Source organism: Euleptes europaea, chromosome 14 (genome assembly GCF_029931775.1).
Source record: "Euleptes europaea isolate rEulEur1 chromosome 14, rEulEur1.hap1, whole genome shotgun sequence".
Taxonomy (NCBI): Eukaryota; Metazoa; Chordata; class Lepidosauria; order Squamata; family Sphaerodactylidae; genus Euleptes; species Euleptes europaea.
In genome coordinates, this window is record NC_079325.1 from 4120221 (window position 1) to 4144842 (window position 24622).

Sequence of the window (24622 nt, forward strand, 5' to 3'; positions counted from 1 at the left end):
CCTCAGCTGTCCGCGGTTCCCGGCCTCTGGCATTCCTCCGTCCCCCTCCGCGGGCTTGGGATTTCTGCACCGAGGATGTCAGCGGCTGTCAAACTAAGGGAGAAACCTTTGCCAGGCAGGCGGGCTCCCTCATGTGAGCCAAGAGGCATTCGTGGCCAGGGGAGAACCAGCTCCGCTGCTTGGGCAGGAGCCGGTGATAAATCTGCAGCCGGAGAGCGCGGTACGGGAGGCGGGAGCCGAAAATCCAGCCGCCTGGGTCTTGGAGCTGGCTTGGTCGCCTGTCGGGTTGTTTGCTTCGCGCTGTTGCATTTTGGTCTGACGTATGACGGCTGGATTCTTGGATCCTGAGTCTAGAATGCGAGTCCTGGTCCTCATCCCATTCCGATCAGTTCAGCCACCCGGGGTCCGCTGAGCCTCGGAAAATGCTCGGATCCCTCCCGGTCCTGGGTGTCTCCGCCTGTGCTACTGCCCACGTGCTGCTCCTTGCTCCGTTCTCCGCAGCAGCACCGTCTCGCTCATGCTGTCACTGGGGCTATGCGAGGAAGAAGCTCCGCTCCGAGACATCCGAGCCCGGGGTGGAGGAGGAGGATGGTCGAGGAGGGGAGGGGCTGGGGAAGGAGGGAAGGAGGCAGGCAGGGGAGGAAGGAAGAGCGCTTCGGAGCCTGGGCAAAGCAGCAAGAATTGGGCAATTCCACTATGAATCATAGCGGCTGCCTTCCCTTAGTGCAAAGACCCCCCCCACACACACACCAAGGAACTGTGACGTCAGGAATGTGCTTTTGAGCCACAGGGAATAAATGCACATAGAAATGCTGCACACACACACACACATACTTGTTATATGCCTGCATCTGGGTAGGTGGGGGTGTTGAGAAAAATTTGGCCATGGGATTTGGGGGGGGCAGGGGGGCAGAGGGATACAGAATAGCCAGCGTGGTGTAGTGGTTAAGAGCGGTGGTTTGGAGTGGTGGACTCTGATCTGGAGAACTGGGTTTGATTCCCCACTCCTACACATAAGGCCAGCTGGGTGACCTTGGGCTAGTCACAGCTCTCTCAGCCCCACCTACTTCACAGGGTGTCCATTGTGGGAGGGGAAGGGAAGGTGATTGTAAGCAGGTTTGATTCTGCCTAAATGGTGGAGAAAGTCGGCACATAAAAACCAACTCTTCCTCTTCTTCATTGATAAAAAGGCAGCAGGTATTTCCAGCCACCTTTGGGTAACTTGTCTGCTCCTTTTGATTCACTTCCTTTTTTGGAAGAAAGGCTTTAATTTCTGCATTGGAACCCGAAAGTAACAGGCAGCGCCAGCGGTTGATTTTTTAATTAACTTCATTTATACCCCACCATTCTACCCAATGGGAACCCAAGGTTATTTACATCATTCTCCTCTCTTTCACTAGCACAACAATCCTGTGAGGTAGGCCAGGCTGAGAGAGTGCAACTGGCCCAAGGTCACCCAGTGAGCTTCCGCAGCAGAGTGGGGATTCGAACCTGGGTCTCCCAGATCCTAGTCCCGCCTAGGAAACCCGTGCTCTTCCTGCTACAGCAAGGAGGGAACAAGCAGAGCAGCAAAGTGCCCACAACCACAACTTAGACCCAGACCAGACTTTATGACTTTTATTCATTGTACTTCTTTTAAACATTTCCATGCTGCCTTTCCACTCAGTTCAGAGTTCCCAAGGTGGTGATTGGGGTTCCCACGATGGACATGGGAGCCACAGGGAACTGCCTTTTGAAGAGCTGCAGGGGTCCAATTCTACTTGGGACTACACTGGTGGTGGGGGGTGAGGAGAGGACCCCGCCTCTCCCCCCCCCGACCATCTCCCCAAGCCAAAATGGACCTGGGGGCCATTACGTGTCACATTGGTCATGGCTGGAGATCTCCTGGAATTACAACCTTTAGCTAGACTGAATGCTAACCCCTCTACGGTTATGCAGGGCAGAATTCTGAATATACCATAGCCAGACAGGACCTGTGGCTCTATTAGCTCATGGCCTCTTGGAATGCCGCTTTTATGAGTAACTCAGATCATTATATCTCTCCCCTTTTAACATATAAATTTAATGCCTCTATCTCTGACATAATGCCTTTTTTTATCAAGTGACAGGGATCCCAAGGCTACATTGTCAGTGGCAAGATTTATTTCAGTCCTCATAACCCTCAAACATTAGATTTACGCTACTAAAGATCAATGGATCAAGGAGCTTCTCAGGGATAACGGTAAAGGAATTACAACTGGTCTCCAGCCAACAGAGATCAGTTCCCCTGGAGAAAAGGGCTGCGTTGAAAGTTGGTCTCTGTGGCAGTTTCTGCTACTGTGCTATCGGCCCTTCCCTATTACGTGTGGAGATGTCCTTCGTGTCTCACGTGAATCCTGAAGAACGACAGTCCCCTGTAGTCTCAACCGCTCACCCAGGCTAGCTAGATCTGAGTCCAGTAGCCCCTTAGAGACAGCAAGATTTTAGGGGTATGCACATTTGAGAGTAAGAGCCCCGTGGCACAGACTGCAGTACTGTAGTCAAAAGCTCTGCTCACAACCTGAGTTCGATCCCAACAGGAGTCAGCTTCAGGTAGCCGGCTCAAGGTTGACTCAGCCTTCCATCCTTCCGAGGTCAGTCAAATGAGTACCCAGCTTGTTGGGGTAAAGTGTAGACGACTGGGGAAGGCAATGGCAAACCACCCTGTAAACAAAGTCTGCCTAGGACACGTCAGGATGTGACGTCACCCCATGGGTCAGGAATGACCCGGTGCTTGCAAAAACCTTTACCTTTTACATTTGAGAGTAAAAATTCCCTTGGTCAGATCTGACGAAGGGAGTTTTGACTGTTGAAAGCTCACCCCCCCAAATCTTGTTGGCCTCTAAGGTGCTCCTGGATTTGAATCTAGCTGTTCTGCTGCAGACCAACACGGCTGCCCTCTGAAACTACCACCCAGATGAGGAACTCCTTGAAGTCTGCTTCCGCAAGGGCATATATGAAAAATCTGCCCCTTCACCGCCCCCCCCATTGTGAATCCATAACAGTTAAAGACATGCTAATCTGCATTAAGCATCCTTCAGCATGTGACCTAGATTTAAAACAAGCTACCTAGCGCCTTCGGAAGGATGGCAAATTGGTCTTGACGCTGACTCAACGCGAATCCTGCCTCCGCGTGGCCCTCTCTGCCCTGCAGCAGTTCCTCCCACCCCTCCAACCCAAATCCTCCTCCTCCTCCCCTCTTGGAGAAGCATAACGCCAGTTTGGCAATCACCACTGCCATTTAAACAGTCATTCTCTGTGCTTGCAAGGAGTCTGGGTGCCAGATTCAGGCACTTCTGTGTACAAGAAGCTCAATCTGCTTCCTTTCACACAAAACAAGCTGTGCAGTTGGCACAGTGTGGGGGGCAGGGGGTGGGGGAGACATCGTTCTGTTGGGTCCCTGAATCTACCCTGAATTAACGGCATTTTCTGTCCTCACCCCTACATTATTGTACGCCAACCATGGTTTTTTCCCCTGTGACAACACAGACACAATTCTGGTATGGCATCACCCTCTATCAGCCTCTCTCTCAGGTCTCCAGTCCCTGGCATCTCCAGTTAAAGAGACTAGGCAAGTAGGTGATGTGAAAGACCTCTGCCTGAGACCCTGGAGAGCCATGGAGAGGGGCTGTGGCTCAGTGGTAGAGCATCTGCTTGGCATGCAGAAGGTCCCAGGTTCAATCCCCGGCATCTCCAGTTAAAGGGACTAGGCAGGTAGGTGGTGTGAAAGACCTCTGCCTGAGACCCTGGAGAGCCACTGCCGGTCCAAGTAGACAATACTGATTTTGATGGACCGAAGGTCTGATGCAGTATAAGGCAGCTTCATGTGTTCATGTGTGTGGCGGCTGAGCATCGCAGTGCCGTTTCTGCCCTTTGTCCCAAGCCAGGCTGCAAATCCACACCCGACGGACGCGGAATATTTCTAACTCTCAGGACATTACGATTGAAATCTAATTACACATCCCAGAACAGACCTGGGTTTAATTAAAGAGCATCTGAGCTCCGCTTGATACAATCTCCGATCAATTTCCTAGCAGGCAGGCAAGTCCCTCCGAACGACCCTCAGCCTGGCAGGATTAGGAGAACTCTGGGAAATTTGCACACTGGATCAAGCCTGTCAAATCTTTGGGGTCTCCTCTTGTCTCTGACCCTGTGAACACAGCTGGGTGGGAAGTGAGAGGCCTGCAGAGGGATGGCAACAGAGCTCAAGGAAAGTGGAATCAGCTACCTTGGGAGGTGGTGAGCTCCCCTTCACTGGCAGTCTTTAAGCAGAGGCTGGACAAGCACTTGTCAGGGATGAACTAGGCTGATCCTGCATGAGGCAGGGGGTTGGACTAGATGGCCTGTAAGGTCCCTTCTGACTCTATGATTCTATGATTCTGTGATAATTCTTTGCAAACATAGAACCACAAAGTTGGAAGGGGCCATACAGGTCATCTGACATATGCAGATGACATATGCATATGACATATATCAGAGGAGTATGCCTACTACCTTAGGTGGAACACAGGCAGGATAATGCTGCTGCAGCCATCTTGTTTGTGGACTTCTTAGAGGCACCTGTGTAAACAGACTGCTGGACTTGATGGGCCTTAGTCTGATCCAGCAGGGTTTTTCTTATGTTCTTATGTTTTTCATGTATGAAAAACCACATCCTGCAAACACGGACATCGTTTTATACGAATGGAACAGAGGAGAAAAACAAATCCCCAAGCGCTCCCAGATGGCAGAACCATCCTCATGTTGCCTGGGACTGAAATGCTTGGTTCCTGTTTACGGATAATATGGCTGAGTTTAGGTTAGGAAGGGCATGGGGGAACCACTGCCAATTAGAACAGCAGAGGGAACTGCAGGAGGCAAATTGTCATTACCCACCCTGGAATCTGGCCAGGGCTCGGAGGAACAATCACCCTAACTCTTGTGAAATGGGCCGTGTGATTTTTAATGAGCCCACAGGACCGAGGACTCCCTTTATTTCACCCGAGAACGGCATATGTGGTGGTACGCTGTCTCTTTGCCCCCGTGTACCCTAAAGCCAGGGCTTCTCTATAGGGGCCATACAGGGAATCCATAAGCATTTCTGTCAGATTTTTACCAAATCAGGAGTGTGTGTGTGTGTGTCTGTGTCTTTCCAGGCCAGGTAGCACCATACCTTGGGGAAGAGCTGTGGCTCAGTGGTAGAGAGGGGCTGTGGCTCAGTGGCAGAGTGTGTCTGCATGACGCTCCTGTTCCACAGTCACAAGGGCTCCCTCCTACCTGTACATGTGCCCCTCGGACTCCTGCATTTGGACACCCTCTCGCTTGCTACAGGAGGGGCTGTGGCTCAGTGGTAGAGCATCTGCTTGGCATGCAGAAGGTCCCAGGTTCAAACAACGGCATCGCCAGTTAAAAGGACCAGGCAAGTAGATGATGTGAAAGACCTCTGCCTGAGACCCTGGAGAGCCATGGAGAGGGGCCATGGCTCAGTGGTAGCCCTCAGTGGTAACCCTGATCATCCTCCTTGCTCTGCTCTGAACACATGAAGCTGCCTTCTACTGAATCAGACCCTCGGTCCATCAAAGTCAGTATCGTCTACTCAGACCGGCAGTGGCTCTCCAGGGTCTCAGGCAGAGGTCTTTCACATCACCTACCTGCCTAGTCCCTTTAACTGGAGATGCCGGGGATTGAACCTGGGACCTTCTGCATGCCAAGCAGATGCTGTACCACTGAGCCATGGCCCCTTTCGGAGCATAGAACCCAATGTCATAACTGCGCCTGCCGGCAGCAGACTCTCGCAGTATGGCTGACAGGCGCCACTAGTGAGCATCGGACCCGCTGTGGGAAAAGCGATCGCCCTGACAATCTGACAGAGAAACAGGGACAGAATTCTGCTGCCCACACTGCAGAGGCGTGCACGCCGCCTGCCCGGCAAACCCCCCTGTGGTCAGGCGGAGGGTAAAAAGGAGCGGTAATTACAGCCAATAGGACCCCCGTGGCGCAGAGTGTTAAGCTGCAGTACTGCAGTCAAAAGCTCTGCTCACAACCTGAGTTCGATCCCGACGGAAGTCAGTTTCAGGTAGCTGGCTCAAGGTTGACTCAGCCTTCCATCCTTCCGAGGTCGGTAAAATGAGTACCCAGCTTGCTGGGCAGTAAAGGGAAGATGACTGGGGAAGGCATTGGCAAACCACCCCATAAAACAAAGTCTGCCTAGGAAACATCGAAATGTGATGTCACCCCATGGGTCAGGAATGACCTGGTGCTTTCACAGGGGACCTTTACCTTTTTAATTACAGCCAAGCACCACTTCCTGCAAGATCCCTTTCCCAGGGCCGCCCCCCTCTCAGCTCTGGTCCTGGCTCAAGCTTCAATTAGCTTGAAAGGTCCTCCGAGTCCACAGCCCTGACGATCACAGGGGCTATTTATAGCAAGACGTGAGATTCTTCCTTCCCTAGTCCAGAGGCAACGGACCTGCTGGGAGGGCTGCAGCAACTTCTTTTTGTACCTCAGGAGGAATGGGTGGGTACAGGGGTCTCTGCAGAAATGAATTAAATGCTGAACCTTCTGAACATGGACCCTGAGGGGGAGGAGTAATGGGATGTGTGCTTGAGCATGTCGGGGTCAGAAGAAGATGGAAGAATCAAACCAGCTTACAATCACCTTCCCTTCCCCTCCCCACAACAGACACCCTGTGAGGTAGGTGAGGCTGAGAGAGTGTGACTAGCCCAAGGTCACCCAGCTGGCTTCATGTGTAGGAGTAGGGAAAGCAACCCGGTTCTCCAGATTAGCATCCGCCGCTCATGTGGAGGAGTGGGGAATCGAACCCAGTTCTCCAGATTAGAGTCGGCTGCTCCTAACCACCACTCTTAACCTCTACACCACTCTGGTAAGGAATATATAGGGCAGGAGAAATGAAAAGAGATAAATAGCAGCAGCAAGAAACGCTGCAATACCCAGTCGCTTTCAGTAGCAGAAAGTAAGCTTTTTTCGGGAAGGGGGGTGACAGCAGCCTCTGACAATTCAGTCAGCTTTTCTCCACCCAACTGGCCATGAAAGGTTCCTCTACAGGACGTCGGGCTTCCTCCAGCATAGCACGAAAGGCTACTTCCCCTGTTCTCCTCTCGCACAGAGAGAGGCAAGATCAGCTCTTACAAGCTGCTCCCTCTGGATCTGGCTCCCCAAAACCCTGCCAGAAGAGAGAGCCCCAGATTCGGCATACAGTAAAAACCTGGCAAAGAGAACACAGCATGCAGATTGGCAGAGGTAGGGAAACCGATTAATGAGCTTCAGAAGGCACATTTTGCCTGACAGCAGGGCTGGGAGGGTTGGAGGAGCAGAGAGTAGGGGGCAGCAAAGAGAACGCACCGGGGAGGAGATCCGGGAACAGATTTGGGGGTGGGGGGTGGGGAGGCATCTGAGCCTTCCCAGTGGGAAAATGGTGACTTTAGGGAAGGATTCTGGGGAAATTGCCTAGTACTAGCTAATGAGCAGGCTCCCTGGAATCTCCAGATTCAAAAACTAGAGACACAAAACAAAGGGTAGTATAATTTGCACAGTTAACTGCTTTTTTGGGTAGGGGGGTAGGTTTTGAACGATTTTAGCAAGGTTTCGGGAGACAGAAAGAAAGAAGGGGATTGGGAAAGCAGGAAGGGATAGGACAGGCGTAGGCAGGCAGAGAGATTCAGGGACTAAAAGGTAAGGGAGGGGCCAAAGAGCCGCATCGCTCTTAAAACATGACTGACGCAAGCTGCGTAGGGAATCCTTCGGTTTCTGGACAAGCAGTGACGATTTTCAAACTCATAGCCCAGGCTAGCCCAATCTTGCCAGATCTCAGAAGCTAAGCAGGGTCCGCCCTGGTTAGTACTTGGACAGGAGACCACCCAGGAAGTCCAGGGCTGCTATGAAGACAGGCAATGGCAAACCAAAGCTGTTTGCCTGCCCTGACCAGGATGGTCCAGGCTAGCCCAATCGTGTCAGATATCGGAAGCTAAGGAGAGTCGACCCTGGCAAGTATTCGGATGGGAGGTCACCAAGGAAGTCCAGAGTTGCCACGCAGAGGCAGACAATGGCAAACCACCTCTGTTCACCTATTGAAAACTGTACAGGGTCACCATAAGTCAGTTTCTACACGACAGCAACAAAGACAACCACAAATCTATGAACACGGGGACTTGAAAAACGAAAGCAGACTTCTCCCCGGATGCAAAATTCCGCGCCAAACTCTGGCTGCAATCCTCTGCACGCTTACCTGAGAGTGAGCACCACTGAAGAGAGTGAGACATACGTGTAAACAGACATGCCTAGGATTGCGTGGTCAAGATCCTAAGCACAGAAAACAGCCTAGCTCGTTTTTCAAGCGCTTTGAGTGCCAGTCTCCACAAGGGACACAGCCAGCCCAGCAGTGAGCTGAGAGGGTGACCTCGGATTACCTGGAGGAGTGGGAGTCGGATGGCGTGCTCTGCTGCCCCTCGTACTGCTGCACCAGTGCGCGGACACTCCAGTAGGGGTGCTCGATCTCGTCGTCCATGCTGCTGTTCCTGGAGACAAAGTAAAGGCAAACAGAGTACAGTTAAGGCAAACCCTTCCTCAGTTTCAGCATGTGCTGAACATCAAGAAACGTATCCCTGTGGTTTTGCTCAATGCTGCTCCCATGCCCAGCTTCAAGAGGCATGCGACCCCCTATTTGCATACGGCAATTAATCTAAATGGAGTTTTAAAAAAAACTACTCACAGCCTTGTTAGCCAGCATGGTGTCAGGCTAGGGCCTAGGCCAGCAGTTCCCAAACTTTTTGAGACATGGAGCACTTTTCAGGAGAGAAATTCATCACGGAGCACTAATTTCCACCTAGCACCTATATACTAAACTGAATGACAGTAGTATTTTTCTTTCCAGTCTCTTCACTGAGCACTGGGAGATGTTTCACAGAGCACCAAGGGCTCTGTGGAGCACAGTTTGCGAACCGCTGGTCTAGGATATCCGGGTTCAAATTCCCACACTGCAACGCAGCTCAGTGCAGGTGACCTTGGGCCAGTCATTCTCTCTCCTACCTCACAGGATTGTTGTGAGGATAAAATTGGGAAGGGAGAATCAGGAATGCTGCCCTGAGCTCCATGGTGGAGGAAGGACAAAAAAAATATCCTAAATAGATTAATCTATTAAATGTCGCTGCACAATGACACCCCATCCCCAGCAAAAAAATTATAGGAAAATTACAGTGTAGCAACAATTGATGGCATGAATAGAAATCACTTCCACACTCATCAAACCTCCCCATAACTCAATTCTGACATGCCATTGCCCTTCGCGGTCCACTTGCACCATCTACCCCACAGGGTCCCATAAACTGATACACTAGAGAAACGGGCTCTGCAGAGCTAATAGATCCAGATGACTCAAGCCAGTGAGCCAGGCTGTATGCTGCAGAGGCATATGTATCCTTGGCAGAGAAAAAACTAAAGAACACCCACAAAGCTGCCTTATACTGAATCCGACCACTGGCCCATCAAAGTCAGTATTGTCTACTCAGACCGGCAGCGGCTCTTTGAGTTCTCAGGCTGAGGTCTTTCACATCACCTCCTGAAAAATCCTACAACCCCAACACTGCAAACCAATCCCACCTAGGGAAAATTCCTTCTAGACCCTACCTATGACATCAGGAGAGAAACCTGAATATCATCAAAGCCTCAGGGTCTTTGGGAAGTCTTATGTTTGCACGAGTCTCAGAACTGACTCATGTTCACACAGCGCTGGACACACAGAACGAGTTACCTCTGTCTAAGCCGGAAAACATCCCGTCCCGAGTGCAAGACATCCTGGCGAACGTCTGCCAGGGCCGCCACGGCACCTTGGGCAACAGCGGCCGCCGAATGAGGCCTGTGATTGGCTGCCGGCGCTGCTCCTCCCGCTGGGCTCTTCCCCATCGTGCCGGACGGGGCCGGTTTACTCGAGCCGGGTTTAAAATGAGCAGCTAAGGCAAGGATCAGCCTCATGATGGATTTCAGGTTGCCGTCGACGATGTCTACAAAACACAATCAAACACCCCAGGTCAAGGTTATTTCGATGAAATCCGGCAGGCCTCAGACTGGACAACACTAATGGCTGGTGTTAAACTCAAGAAGGGCCTTCTGAGGGTGAAGTGACAAAGAACACCAGGCTGCCAATGAAAACCGCAGCCCTGTGTCAAATTCTCACCTTTCAACTTGTCTCCTTGTCCTGACATCACTACAATGAACATATTACTGCTGTTTTCAGTCGTTTATGCATGGGAGTTTTACCTGAGGTTCATTGCTCCCTGGACCCACACTTTCCTGTTGGGAATCTATGCACCAGCAGTCTCCAAGCTCAAATCAAGTCCCCTGGAGCAGCCTGTGCTCTTTGAAACGTAGATGCAGCTACTAGGACTTTACGACAGGCGAGGCAGAGAGGTATAGTGATTAGATGGTTGAACTAGGACAGGGCAGACCCGGGTTCAAATCCCCCCTCAACCACAAAAGCACATTGTATTGGCTGGCCTTGGGTCAGTCTCTCTTCCTAACCTATCTCGCAGGACTGCTGTGCAACCAAAATGAGAGCTAGGAAAACCAAGCAAACCAGTCCCTTGGAGAAAGGGCAGGATAAAAAATATGATTTGATTGATGACACAGCCAAGGATAAAACAAGTCAAAACAAAATCACTGACTGACACCTACAGGCCAACCTTCTGAATGCGCAGGGTACACCCGGGACTTCTAGAGGGGATAACGTCTCATGTTTATGGGGATGTCGTCCACTGAGCTCCCCCTCATTGGCAGTCTTTAAGCAGAGGCTGGACATTCACTTGGCAAGGATGCTCTAGGCTGATCCTGCATTGAACAGGGGGTTGGACTAGAGGGCCTGTACACCCCCTTCCAACTCTATGATTCTAACCCAACCTACGGGACTACGGAAGGAAGGACCATGAAATGCACCGGTGCGTCTTTTCCAAGGGATCCAGATTTCTTTCCCTCCAGGAAGTCCTTCTACTGCACAGACATCCCGTTTTATAAGCGTTCAAAACACCTTCTCTTCTACTGGGGAAAAAGCAATTAACCTCTAGCTAAGTGAAACACAGTTTTGCCCCCCTTCCCAACACACACACATACCATGGCAAGGCTTTTTTTTTTAGCTTTATTTATTTAGAGGCACATAGCTGAAGCATGACATGCACCCTTTCCATAGCTACTACCGTTGCTCACTGCAGAATGAGATACCCAGTTTCGGAAACAGATGTGCCAATGCCGGAGGATCGATTATGATAGACACCCAAGATTCTACCAGTCGTTTCCCAGGATTCCACCTAAAGTGGAAGGATGACCAGCCCCTTGTTAAAACATACATAAACCAGGTTTTCCTGAATTCCATGGAAGTCTCAGATTGTCCCAGCTGTAGTTTATGTAAAACCTGGGGAAAAAACTCTTGTGTAACATCAAACTAAGAAAGGGAGGGTGGTATTGCACAGCCTCTTGTCGGCACAGAAGGCCCACTGTTTTCCCCAAATACTGAAAGGATGCCCAACTGATGTTTATAACCTGCAGGGCTGTGCTCTTCTTTTTCAGGGAACAATGTGAGGATCAGGCGCTTTGCGTTTCCAAGTGAAGCTACTGTACCCCTTCTCGGCCACACCCCAGGCCCCTGGGAGACGCAAACATTGAGGGCACTGTGAAACCAGCAAGAAATGAACGTCCCTTCCTATTCATGTGATGCCTGTGACTCAGCTGACGCCTGGGCAAGGCTGAAAAGCTGTTGGCGTTGCCTCCGAGATCTCTTTTCCACCACGTGTTCCGTTCCGCTCAGCAATGGAAAAGATGGTAAACATGGTTTGCAAGGCAAAGAGTGCTGCTTGTTTCTATGGACGGGTATTTGTGTACTCGGTAGGTTCATTTGCTTATACGTAGAGCGCTCACCTTTAGCCGAGGTCTGGTGCATACGGATCTTTTTGGAGGCCACGAACTGCAGGACTTTCTCCACGTTTTCCTTCATTTCCTGCTGGCTGGTGGGGCTGACCTGCACCCCGCTCAGTCTCTCGCCAGCTGAGAAAGAGACATAACGCTGGTTATCAGCAAGAAGGAACCTGCGTTACAATAAGGGCTGGCTCCAGCAGATTCTGCTGGACGGGGGTGAGCCTCCCAAGCCATTCCTCCTAGGATGCAGAGGGGAGAATAAGCTGTGATTCTGCCCGTCCTCTTAGGGTACTGAAAAGCTGCAATAATTAGGACGAGCGTATATCCTGCCGTAAAGAGCCATCTATCATTATCTGCTGTATCAGCTGGAGGCGGCTCCTGGCTGGCTGGCACAGTGTGCCGTGCCGCCTTTGAAAAGACCGGCATTTGTCTCCCCAGCCGTATGTCGCAGCCTATTATTTCCTTCTTTCAAATAAATATTGGCATCTCAGCAAAATCAACACCCATAGAAGCCCTGTGAGCGAGTAAAACAGTGGCTCATATACTCTCCATCATTTGGCAAAGACAGCAGCAGCAGGAGGAGGAGGAGGAGGAGGAAGAGGAGAAAGAAGAAGAGGAGGAAGAGGAGTTGGGTTTTATATGCCGTCTTTCTCTGCCACTTAAGGAAGAATCAAACTGGTTTACAATCACCTTCCCTTCACCTCCCCACAACAGACACTCTGTGAGGCAGGGGGGCTGAGAGAGCACTAAGAGAGCTGTGACTAGCCCAAGGTCACCCAGCTGGCTTCATATGTAGGAGTGGAGAATCAAACCCGGTTCACCAGATTAGCCTCCACCACTCATGTGGAGGAGTGGGGAATCAAATCCGGTTCTCCGGATCAGAGTCCACCGCTCCAAACCACCACTCTTAACCACTACACCACGTTGGCTCAGCTTGAGTGGCTCAGATGGCTGCCCTCAACCTCCTATGTCTGCCTAATCCTCACACCACAAAAAAGTGTGGCCTTTTATGCGGGCACGTTTCCCCGCTGGCACTCCCACCAACTGCTTCAGGGCTTCCTTTTGACTATGCATGCCTTTCCCAACCGTCAGAAGTTGCCTCATTCTCCCCGAGGGTCTTGCCCGCATTTTCCAGATTTTGGCTAAAGCAGCATCTGGAAAACATGGGCAAAACGTATGGGGAGAGCGAGGCAACCTCTGATGGGCGGAAAAAACATGCATCATCTAAAGGAAGCCCTGAAACAGTCATTGCGAGAAAGCGCCCCTGCATAAAAGGCCTGCTACAAGAGATCCTCAAAGTCGGCCATTTGGAAAGCCAGTTTGCAGCCCTGACTGGGGTGAGTAAATTAGTTTGCTCTGTGGATGACCTATGCTACTCCACCCCCAGCTGCTCGGATGCTGACTTAGTATTTGTATTGAAGGCCTTGTTTGTTCCACAGTTTGAATCAGACAGAAAAAATCTACGCAGCAGTTATGCCAGATCAAAAGAGCACCTTAAAAAAACCTCAATATAGCCCAGTGATTTAGTGGCTGAACACGTGAAGATGCCTTATACTGAATCAGACCCTTGGTCCATCAAAGTCAGAACCAGCAGCAGCTCTCAGGCAGAGGTCTTTCACATCACCTATTTGCCTGGTTCTTTTAACTGAAGATGCCAGGGATTGAACCTGGGACCTTCTGCATATCAAGCAGATGCTCTACCACTATTTTATTAGATAACCTGCTCTCTTCCCAGCCAAGACCAGGCTCAGAGCGGCTAACAGCTTTGATCAAGTCAGCATTGTTATATGAAATTTAAATAAAATATAATACAATTAAAACCAATAAAATTTAGCAATAAACCCCTTTGATAAAACCCATCGAACCAATTGGTGTGCATTAATAACACACTGGGCTATAGTGAGCCAGGGTGGGGGGAAGCAATCCGGCCCCACCAAGAATCAATGGAATAAATTTTATTTCCATGTGTCTGTTTTAAAAGGAATGCTTCCCTTTAGGGGGTGCCTCACCTGTTTACACCTGATTTAGGCAGCTGTAACTGAGAGCAACACTTGGAGGTCAGACAGCACTCTGGTGAGGTGCTCAACAGAAAAGATTAATGCGCAGAGTGAGCTTCACCCATGAACACCTGTTTTCCACAGCACACCTGACTCCGTTTTCTGAGGACTCTGTTGAAAGCCCCCCCTAAATCTCAGCAAGGTGCAGCGCGCTGGGTTACTGACCTACAATCTCGACGAGAGAAGCCAGGATGACCCCATCTCGCAGATCCCGCCTGAGGTCCTGCACCGGCTTCACCGCTGGCTTCTTCTTCAGCTGCGAATTCACCCAGGCCACATACGCCTGCAGCTGATGCTGGAAAAGACGAATCAGAGCAAAAAACTTGATCAAGTGAAGGGACGGGTAGGGCAGCCGCTAAACTCCGCACTGGTGCCGTCTGCGTGCGGGGAATGAAAGCAGCAAAGGGTCTGAGCCAGAGCTCTGTGGCCATTCCAAGATACACAGTGAAACCCTGAACCCCCAAGGGTTTCCTCCTTGACTTCACTCTGCTGGACAGCCCCAAGGTCAGCCTCCAACTACTTAAATCCCCTGTAAAAAAAATACCCTTATACACATGGCGGTCTTGCATGGAAGGATACCTGGACTACGCTCATTTCTGTAGTCCCCCTGCCGCTCCTGGTCAGGCAGGGTTTTCAAGCTCTCCAAAAGCCTCTGCGCACAAAAAGACAACTATGGGATCAGAACAAACACCATGGGACCAAGATTGCGAAGGGTAGCCGTGTTAAGTCTGTCTGTAGCAGTAGAAAAGAGCAAGAGTTGTTTTCTACCACGGGACCAAGAACGCGTCTCTTTCATTTCTCCCAGTTCCTTGACTACTCACTGCCTTCGCATTAGCAATTCTCTCCATGATGTTCAGGGAATGCATTTCAGTGGTATGTGGTAGTCAGGGCTTGAATGTGTACTTCCCCCCCCCCCGAAATGCATTTGATGTCTTATTTAAAATGTGCTTATCTGTAGCTAGCAGGGCAAAAGACAGCCTCTGGCCTTCGGTACATCAGTCAGCAGACCTCCTGCTGCAGCTGGGACCCCCACCACCCCGGAAAGACACTCGGGAGACATAATCGAGTGTGTTCCTTTTGCAGTGTGACATCCCCTTTCGCTAAGCTCCCCGTTATTCTGCCTACACAGCAGGTTTTAAGCCTCGCTTCCGCATCCTCTTGGCAATGTCAGGCACGGTGCACGCCTCTCCGCCGGCCACCCATCACAAAGTCACATTCTGATCACAGCGCCGCTGGTAATCATCCTGACAAGAGAAAGCCAGCAGTCGCAAGGCAACACGGCTCAGTCTGCTTTGCTCAGAAAGGTGGCTGGTAGCTGGCGGTTGGGGTGAATTTTGGATGCACCTGCCCAGCGGAAAAGCAGGGATAATTCAGAAGGCTCAGTTGACTCAGCACAATACAGAAAACCCAGAAATCAGAAGAGGCGATTCTGGCCGGCCAGTTCAAAGCTATCCTGCGAGGTGCCTTATGCTGGGCGACCCTTGAATAACTTTGGAAGCCCCCATTTTCTCAGCATTTTCTCTCCTTTGTGACATAGCGCTGAAGAAGCCCCAAATCTACTAGCTGCTGGGTTCAGAACAAGGTGCTGGCATTAACCTTCAAAGCTCTAAATGGGCCCAGATCCAGTGTATCGAGGAGAGCAACGTCTCCAACACAAGCCCCCATGTGCACGTAAGAACATAAGAAAAAGCTACGCTGGATCAGACCCAGGCCCATCAAGTCCAGCAGTCTGTTTGCACAGTGGCCCAACCAGGTGCCTCTAGGAAGCCCACAAAGACGACTGCAGCAGCATTATCCTGAAAGTCTTCCACAGCACCTAATATAATAGGCATGCTCCTCTGATCCTGGAGAAACTAGGCATGAACATAAGAACATAGGAAAAGCCATGCTGGATCAGGCCAAGGCACATCAAGTCCAGCAGTCAGTTCACACAGTGGCCAACCAGGTGCCTCTAGGAAGCCCACCTCCCTAGGCAGCTGATTCCACTGTCAAACAACTCTTACTGCAAAATATTTTTCCTAACATCCAGCCGGTACCTTTCCTCCCGCAATTTAAACCCATTATTGCAAGTCCTTTCCTCTGCTGCCAACAGGAACAACTCCCTGCCCTCCTCTAATACTTCAATTACTTAAAGAGAGCAATCATGACCCCCCCAACCTCCTCTTCTCCACTACGCCACAACTGCCACATGTACACTAGTCTGGAATTTCATTGCTGCGCTTTTAGCACTGTGCCATTAGAAGTATCATTACTCCCACACATCCCTTCCACGGGCTTTGAACATGTTCTCTTCAGAAAGGGGAAAAAACCCTCAACAAAGCTGGTTTGGGAAAAGACAGAGCAAAGGTGTAAAAAAAGGGGTAGGTGGGCGATTACGGGGGAGAAGCAACCCCAAAGGCTTGTGAAGTTACAGGAAGGGAGGGGGGAGAATGTTGAGGAACCCTCCCCATGGAAGCCACCTATGTGACTGGTTGCATTTATTTGGCTGTTCAGTTCTTGTTGTTACTGTTTGATGGAAAAGGTGCTATTTTGCAAGCTACCGTGAGAGTCAAGCTACCATGTCAAGCTACCATGAGAGTCAGGCTCAACAGCACAGTAGAAATTTCTGAAGGTAATTTTTTCCCTCTTCACTCTCAGACAGAATTGGGAGCTAATGCAGAAATGCAGTGATCAGACCACAAAGGAGGTGTCTTGACAGGGATGCTCTAGGGCCAGGCTGATCCTGCTTCAATCAGGGGGTTGGACTAGATGGCCTGCACGGCCCCTTCCAGCTCTATGATTCTATGATCTGAGCAAGGCTGTTAAAGATAGGACATTTTGGAGGTCATTAATTCATAAGGTCGCCATATGTCGGAAACAACTTGATGGCACTGAACACACACGCACACGTTAGCGTTATCTTTTATGATTGTTGTATGATTGTTGTATCATTTTAAATACACATGTCCCTCATAAACCTTTGCTAATGTCCAGTTCCTTACAGAGAGAAGGGACTGGCTGTTGCCACGCGATGCCAGACTCAGGAAGCAAAGCAGATGAAACATATTCTCGTTTAATTAGCAGTCTGGGTAATCTCCTCCCTTCAAAGCGGAAGATTTTCCTGCAGCGGTTTCAAGCTGGAGGCTTATTATGTGACCAGAAAACTCTAAACGCTCTCTGATTTTTCCTGCAACACTCCTCAGAGGTTTCGACTCCTACAAAAGGAAAATCCCAAGCAGCGCATGTTTATCCCTGGAAGGGGAGATTTAACGGGCAACAGAAATGAGAACATTATTAAAGTTCAATGCCGAAAAGAATGGCAGGGTGGCATTAAATCTGCAGAAATGGGGAAACCACAAGGCGCACGCCAGCCGTGCGGAACGTCGAGATTTCTGAACTGTCAAAACGAAACACTTTATCCGATCTCTTCCTTGCATCTTAATTGTCCTCTGCAACCTGATTGCACGGGGAATACATTAGCACAGCAGAACCCGCTCTACGGTCCTCATCTAGGTGCAGAATACAAAACTGGCTGCATTTTTATTTTAAAATATCCACAGGAACAAGGAGGGAAGGCAGCATGGCTTAGCCCAATCTCATCAAATTGTGGAAGAGAAGCACGGTTGGTACTTGGAAGGGGGACCAGCAAGGAAGACTCTGCAGAGGAAGGCAATGGCAAACCACCTCTGCTTCTCACTTGCCTTGAAAGCCCCGTGCTGGGGTAGCCATAAGTTGGAAACTAAGCAGGGTCGGCCAAGAAATCAGAAGGAGATTGAGACTGGGAAGGGCAGCCATGAAGGAGCTAGAAAAGATTCTTAAGTGTAAGGATGTGTCACTGGCAACCAAGATCACATTAATTCATGCCATAGTATTCCCCATTACTATGTATGGGTGTGAAAGCTGGACAATGAAGAAAGCTGATAGGAAGAAAGTAGATTCCTTTGAAATGTGGTGTTGGAGGAGAGTGTTGCGGATACCCTGGACTGCCAAAAAAACAAATCAGTGGGTTATAGTTCAAATCAAGCCTGAACTGACCCTAGAAGTGAAAATGACTAAACTGAGGCTGCCGTACTTTAGTCACATTATGAGAAGACAAGAGTCACTGGAAAAGACAATCATGCTAGGAAAAGGTGAAGGCAGCAGGGAAAGAGGAAGACCCAACAAGAGATGGATTGACTCAATCAAGGAAACCACGGCCCTCAATTTGCAAGGCCTGAGCAAGGCTGTTAAAGATGGGATGTTTTGGAGGACACAGATTCATAGGGTTGCCATGAGTCGGAAGCCGCTCGATGGCACTTAACACCCACACAAGCAGGGTCGGTACTTGGATGGGAGACCACCAAGGAAGGCTTTCCAGAGGAAGGCAATGGCACACCACCTCTGCTTCTCACTTGCCTTGAAAGCCCCTTCCTGGGATTGCCAAGTTGGCTGCAACATGACAGCATAGAATCATAGAGTTGGAAGGGACCACCAGGGTCATCTAGTCCAACACCCTGCACAATGCAGGAAATTCACAACTACCTCCCCCCCATACCACCAGCGACCCCTACTCCATGCCCAGAAGATGGCCAAGATGCCCTCCCTCTTACTTTACCCACACACACACACCGAGTAATAAACCCGCTTGCCTTTCGGCTGGTAGATATGCCCTGGAGGCCCCAGACAGCCACACCCCTCCACCAGTTGTGAGTTCAATCATGTGAAGAAGTCACACCTACACTCCTCATTAACTGTCAAGGTTAATTAACTATCAAGGCTTGACCTAATGTACAGTTTAGCCTTTAAAAGCAACCATCAAAAGCTCAGAGCTGGACTGGGGGTGGGAGGGCTGCGGTGGTGTCAAGCAAGTGAAAGAGAGTCCCCCTGGACTGTCTCCCAGTCAAAACCAGCTCTTCATGCTGCTTTGAGCCCCAGTAGCAAAATAAACAAACAAAAAACAGGAAAAAGAGAGGATGTCTTTTTCCTCTACCAAGATTAATAGCAACATGGGTGGAGGGGGGAAATGGCCGGGGGGGGGGGGAGAGTTAAACTCCTCTTCCCCATGGCCACCGTCCTGATCCTTCTGCCCCCCCCCCCACTCCCAGTGGCTGCTTCTTAAGCTAAACTTCATGTCGGGGGAATCTGATTATGGATCCCCGGAGTAAAATGTCCATCTGCCTCTCCGTACATTACCACTTATGAATTATTTGCAACTTGCTTACCCCCTTGGATTTTTTTTATTAAAACCCGTTTCCTTCCTGCCCACAGCTGTAGTAAAAAGTTGCCCTCCGTTTTGGCCTAGCTCTGAAGTTGTATCGAACTACACAGGATAAAAGAAAAAAGGGGGAGGCAATAAAAACCCACCCCAACACCTGTAAAATTCATCTGAGGGTTATTCACCAGGATACGTAATGTTATCTGGCTGGATACAACCGCAGACAACGATGAGAAGTCAGGGTCGGTGTGGGGCTCCCATTCCCACCACTCTTCTCTCCCCAGGGAAGATTTCGAAGCAGGACTAATTAGCAGCTTTCATCTTTTAAAGTCTCCGACTTTGCCGGCTGCTCTTTTTATTGGGGGAGGAGAAGCTCCATTCCCCAGAAGACTTTGCCAGCACAGCTGTATATCAAGAACCCGCCGCCTCCATAAGCCAACCTTCTGGCCATCAGATGCTGCAATGGCTTTCAAATGAATGCCCACCAGAGAATCGCTTCCAACGCTACAGCCTTTTGCCTGCTCAAGAGCTTCCTGGTCCTAACCCACGGGGCACATCTGCAGAAATTGTTTGCTGTGGAGCAATGCCAGTCTGAGGCACCCATTACACATGCATATGCTCCCTAAAGTAGACGAACAGAACTTCAAGGAAGGGTAGGGGACATAAGAACATAAGAAAGGCCCAGCTGGATCAGACCCAGGCCCATCAAGTCCAGCAGTCTGTTTGCACAGTGGCCAACCAGGTGCCTCTAGGAAGCCCACAAGCAAGACGACTGCAGCAGCATTGTCCTGCCTGTGTTCCACAGTGCATCATATAAAGGCATGCTCTTCTGATACCATAGAGAATGGGTATGCATCATGACTAGTATTCATATTGACTAGTAGCCATGGATAGCCCTCTCCTCCAAAAATCACTGCCCAGACTGGTGGCATACATAAGAACATAAGAAAAGCCCTGCTGGATAAGACCAAGGTCCATCAAGTCTGAGCAGACAAGAGTGACCTTGATGGACCAAGGCAGCTTCATGTGTGTTCATGTGTGTGTCTGGGTGAGGCACAGGAGAAGTAAAAATAGGTTGATGTGGGATACGTGTGTGTGAGAGAGACTGACGGTCTGGCGTGTGGCATGGAGTTCGTTTTAAAAGGTGCACTCAGCAACCTCTCTTTGAGCACGAACCACACCCTTCCACTGTTCTGAGCAGCAATGACCATGCTGCCGGCACCAAAAATCACTATTACCCAATAACAATGCCAGCAGCCCTGACCTGGGTGGCCCAGGCTAGCCTGACCTTGTCAGCTTTCGAAAGCTAAGCAGGGTCGGCCCTGACTAGTATTTGGATGGGAGACCACTGAGGAAGTCCAGAGTTGCAATGCAGAGGCAGGCAATGGCCAACCACCTCTGTTTGCCTCTGCGCTGACTTGGATGGCCCAGACTTGCCTGATCTCGTCAGATCTCAGAAGCTAAGCAGGGTCAGCCCTGGTTAGTACACATGAACACATGAAGCTGCCCTATACTGAATCAGGCCCTTGGTCCATCAAAGTCCGTATTGTCTACTCAGACCGGCAGCGGCTCTCCAGGGTCTCAGGCAGAGGTCTTTCACATCACCTACTTGCCTAGTCCCTTTACCTGGAGATGCCAGGGATTAAACCTGGGACCTTCTGCATGCTGAGCAGATGCTCTACCACTGAGCCACAACCCCTCCCGTACTTGGACGGGAGACCACCAAGAAATACCAGGGTTGTTATCCTGAGGCAGGCATTGGCAATCACCTCTGTTCGTCTCTTGCCTTGAAAACCCTACAGGGTTGCCATAAATCAGCTGCACCTTGACAGCACTTTACACCACCACCAACCACGCTAGCAGCATTGGACTTGCACACTGAAAGCAGCACCAGGCGGTCAGAGCCCGGGGAGCAAGCATCCTCCTGCGGCCTGAAAAAACATTTGCCCTGCCAGACGCTCCCCCTACCCACCTGCGTCCTTCCAGTGGAGCATGAAGGTTCTTGAGGATCCATTACACGGCTAAGCAGCTCCCTCTTTGTAGCTGTAGACATTTCCAAACAGCACAGGATTTAATAGCTCCCTGAAGGCTTCGGCAGTTTCCGACGGCGTTTGGCCGACAGCTGCATACAGAAGGACTGAACTAGAGATCCCCCCTCTCCCTGGCCCACTATCTCCGTACTATGCAAAGGTCTGCTTGTTAATTGTTGCTATTGATCACTCTGAGCTTGACCCATAGATGAAGCCGAGGCAGGAATGCCAGCCCCACAGCAAAACCCACGTTGCTCCCAGCATCGTTACAGTCCGGGGCGCTGACTGCAGGGATTGTAGCGGGGTTAGGCATAATCCTATTTATCTTAACGCGGCTTTGCGTTCCAAAAGAGGGCCTGCTTTACCTTAGCTCTACAGACGGAAAAGGAGCCGCTCTTTGCAGGTAAGAGCTCTGAAGTGGTATTCCTTTCTCGCATTTAAGCTGCTGTTTGGATTCTTCATGCACCTTTAAGGGCAGGTGAGAAATCTTTAAAGGAAACAAGCCGGGAATCACCTGTCACTCTTCAAGCAACTGAATCACAGCGGATCTCTTTCCAGCGCTTCCTGCCAGCAAAAGGACTCTACGCCATTTACTGCAGCTATACAATGAATCCAAGTTTGCCTTTTTGCTATTTTAAATGCTCAAGTCGGAAGTGTCATCCAGGCTTTGGGTGCTTGTGGACGGGCTGTGTTTCACACAGTCTACTGCCAGGCAACGGTCGTATAAGGAAGAAGTGAATTCTCTACCGCAGGCTCCACTCTGGCCCTGTTTGTCTTTTACTTCTGGCTGCAGGGTTGCACTGGTGCAAAACCACCAGAAAGCACAGACAGTAAAGGGAGTTAGAGGAGGCGTGAAGGACCATTATTTTGTCTGGAGTAGCTAGAATACTGGTTCCCAACCAGGGGTCCGTGGACCCCCAGGGGTCCGCGAGAACTAAATTAAGGTCCGCGAAACAAAGTTATAAGCCCATAATAAATTAATATTTTCAATTAAAAGTTCTCTATTATAAAAATAAATATTCAAATATAATTCTAAGTTTAATGTTTAACTAACAGTTATGATTAAAGTTTATTTTCAAATTCTCAGAATTTTTATTTTGAACCTTGGGGTCCCTGCATTGAACAAAAAAGTCCTAGTGGTCCCTGGTCAAAAAAAGGTTGGGAACCACTGAGCTAGAAGAAGGAGGAGGAGGAGGGGGGTTGGTTTTTATACCCTAACTTTCTCTACCTTTGTCTCAAAGCAGCTTACAATCTCCTTCCCTTCCCCTCTCCGCAACACAAACCTTGTGAGGTAGGTGGGGCTGAGAGAGTTCGGACAGAGCTGTGACTAGCCCAAGGTCACCCAGCAGGCTTCATGTGGAGAAGTGGGGAAACCCGGTTCTCGAGATTAGAGTCCACCACTCCTAACCATTACACCACGCTTTCTCTCAACAATCCTCACCCTCACTACCACTTGGCCATAGTCTTCACCCATTTACTTAGTAACATTACACACCTACAGAGATACAGAAATAAGAGTGGGGATGGAATCAAACTAGTAAGTCCCACATTCAAATCCCCATTTGCCCTGAAGGTTGCTGAACCACCGTGCACCAGTCATTTTCCCGGGGCTCAACCTGCCTTAAAAGAGCAGTTGTGAGGATAAAACAGAAGACGAGAGAATCACATACACCATACACCACTCTAAGCACTTTGGAGGATAACAATTACACAAAATAAACAGACTCACTACAGAAGAAAACTCCTGTTTGTTTAGTTCTCATAACTGCGACTGCTTGACTTAATTCCACAGAATCCAAAGAGACATGAAATTGACATCACAAGCAGCCTCTGGTTTAGTCAATTTCACACCCTGGGGCAAGGGGCACCTTTTCCTTGTGAAAGAACTAGGAACAAGGTTGATGCTGAACCATCCTTTCATATAACAGCAACAGAACAAAAAGTCTTCCTTCAGAGACTGGAAGGTTTGCCCAGACGAGGTGAACAGAAGCAAACACAAACTTGCACAAAGGAAATGCAAGCAGATAATTAGAGATGCAAAAAAAGATTTTGAGGGGCATATTGCTAAACACATCAAAACAAACAATAAGACATTCTTTAAGTATATTAGGAGTAGGAAACCAGCTAGGGAAGCGGTTGGACCACTGGATGGCAATAGGAGTAAAGGAACTCTAAGGGAGGATAAAGCGATTGCTGAAAAACTAAATGAATTCTTCTCATCTGTCTTCACAGTTGAAGATACAGGACAGATTCCTTCTCCTGAACAGAGATTTTGGAGAGGGGGAAATGAGGAACTGAGGCAAATAGTGGTAACAAGGCAGCAAGTCCTAGAACGTCTAGACAAACTGCAAACTAACAAGTCACAGGGACCAGACGGTATTCATCCTAGAGTTCAAGAACTCAAATGGGAAATTGCTGAACTTCTAACAAAGATATGTAATATGTCCCTTCGATCAGCCTCTGTACCATAGGACTGGAGAATGGCCAATGTAACACCCTTTTATAAAAAAGGTTCCAGGGGGGACCCAGGAAATTACAGGCCAGTTAGCTTAACGTCTGTTCCGGGTAAATTAGTGGAAAGCATTATTAAAGATAGAATTGTCAAGCATATAGAAGGGCAAGGACTGCTGGGCAAAACCCAACATGGCTTCTGTAAGGGTAGGTCCTGTCTCACTAACCTGTTTTTTGAAAGTGTCAATAAGCATGTGGACAGGAATGAGCCTTTGGATATTGTGTATTTGGATTTCCAAAAAGCTTTTGACAAAGTCCCCCACCAAAGACTGCTAAGCAAACTTCATAGTCACGGGATAAGAGGACAAGTCCTCTTATGGATTGAAAATAGGAAGCAGAGAGTAGGAATCAATGGTCAGTTCTCACAATGGCGGGATGTGAGCAGTGGGGTGCCTCAGGGATCTGTGTTGGGACCGGTGCTTTTCAACCTGTTCATTAATGACCTGGAGTTGGGGTTAAACAGTGAAGTAGCCAAGTTTGCAGATGACACCAAATTATTTAGGGTGGTAAAACAAAATTGGACTGTGAAGAGCTCCAGAAGGATCTCTGCATACTGGAAGAATGGGCATTAAAATGGCAAATGAGATTCAATGTAAGTGTAAAGTGATGCATATTGGAACAAAAAATCCCAACTTCACATATACACTGATGGGATCTGTGCTGGCAGCGACAGACCAAGAAAGGGATCTTGGGGTGGTAGTGGATAGCTCAATGAAGATGTCAACCCAGTGTGCGGATGCTGTAAAAAAGGCAAATTCCATGCTGGCTATAATTAGATGAGGAATAGAGAATAAAACTGCTGATATCATACTGCCCTTGTACAAATCTATGGTGAGACCACACTTGGAATACTGTGTACAGTTCTGGTCACCACACCTAAAAAAGGATATTACAGAGCTTGAGAAAGTGCAGAAAAGAGCAACCAAAATGATTATGGG

General features: G+C 49.5%; 1 protein-coding gene and 1 non-coding gene across 2 annotated transcripts; both read right to left on the reverse strand.

Moving 5' to 3' along the window:
* Positions 1–8419: 8419 nt before the first annotated feature.
* On the reverse strand, positions 8420–21223 carry LOC130486934 (dixin-like). The gene is made up of 5 exons (XM_056860236.1): positions 21116–21223; positions 14136–14265; positions 11917–12042; positions 9764–10013; positions 8420–8531 (listed from the first exon to the last, which is right to left on the reverse strand). Exons 1-5 carry the CDS (start codon positions 21194–21196, stop codon positions 8420–8422), a joined length of 699 nt encoding a protein of 232 aa, XP_056716214.1. The 5' UTR covers positions 21197–21223.
* On the reverse strand, positions 20771–20842 carry TRNAA-AGC (transfer RNA alanine (anticodon AGC)). The gene has a single exon. It is a non-coding gene; the product is annotated as a tRNA-Ala (tRNA).
* Positions 21224–24622: the final 3399 nt, after the last annotated feature.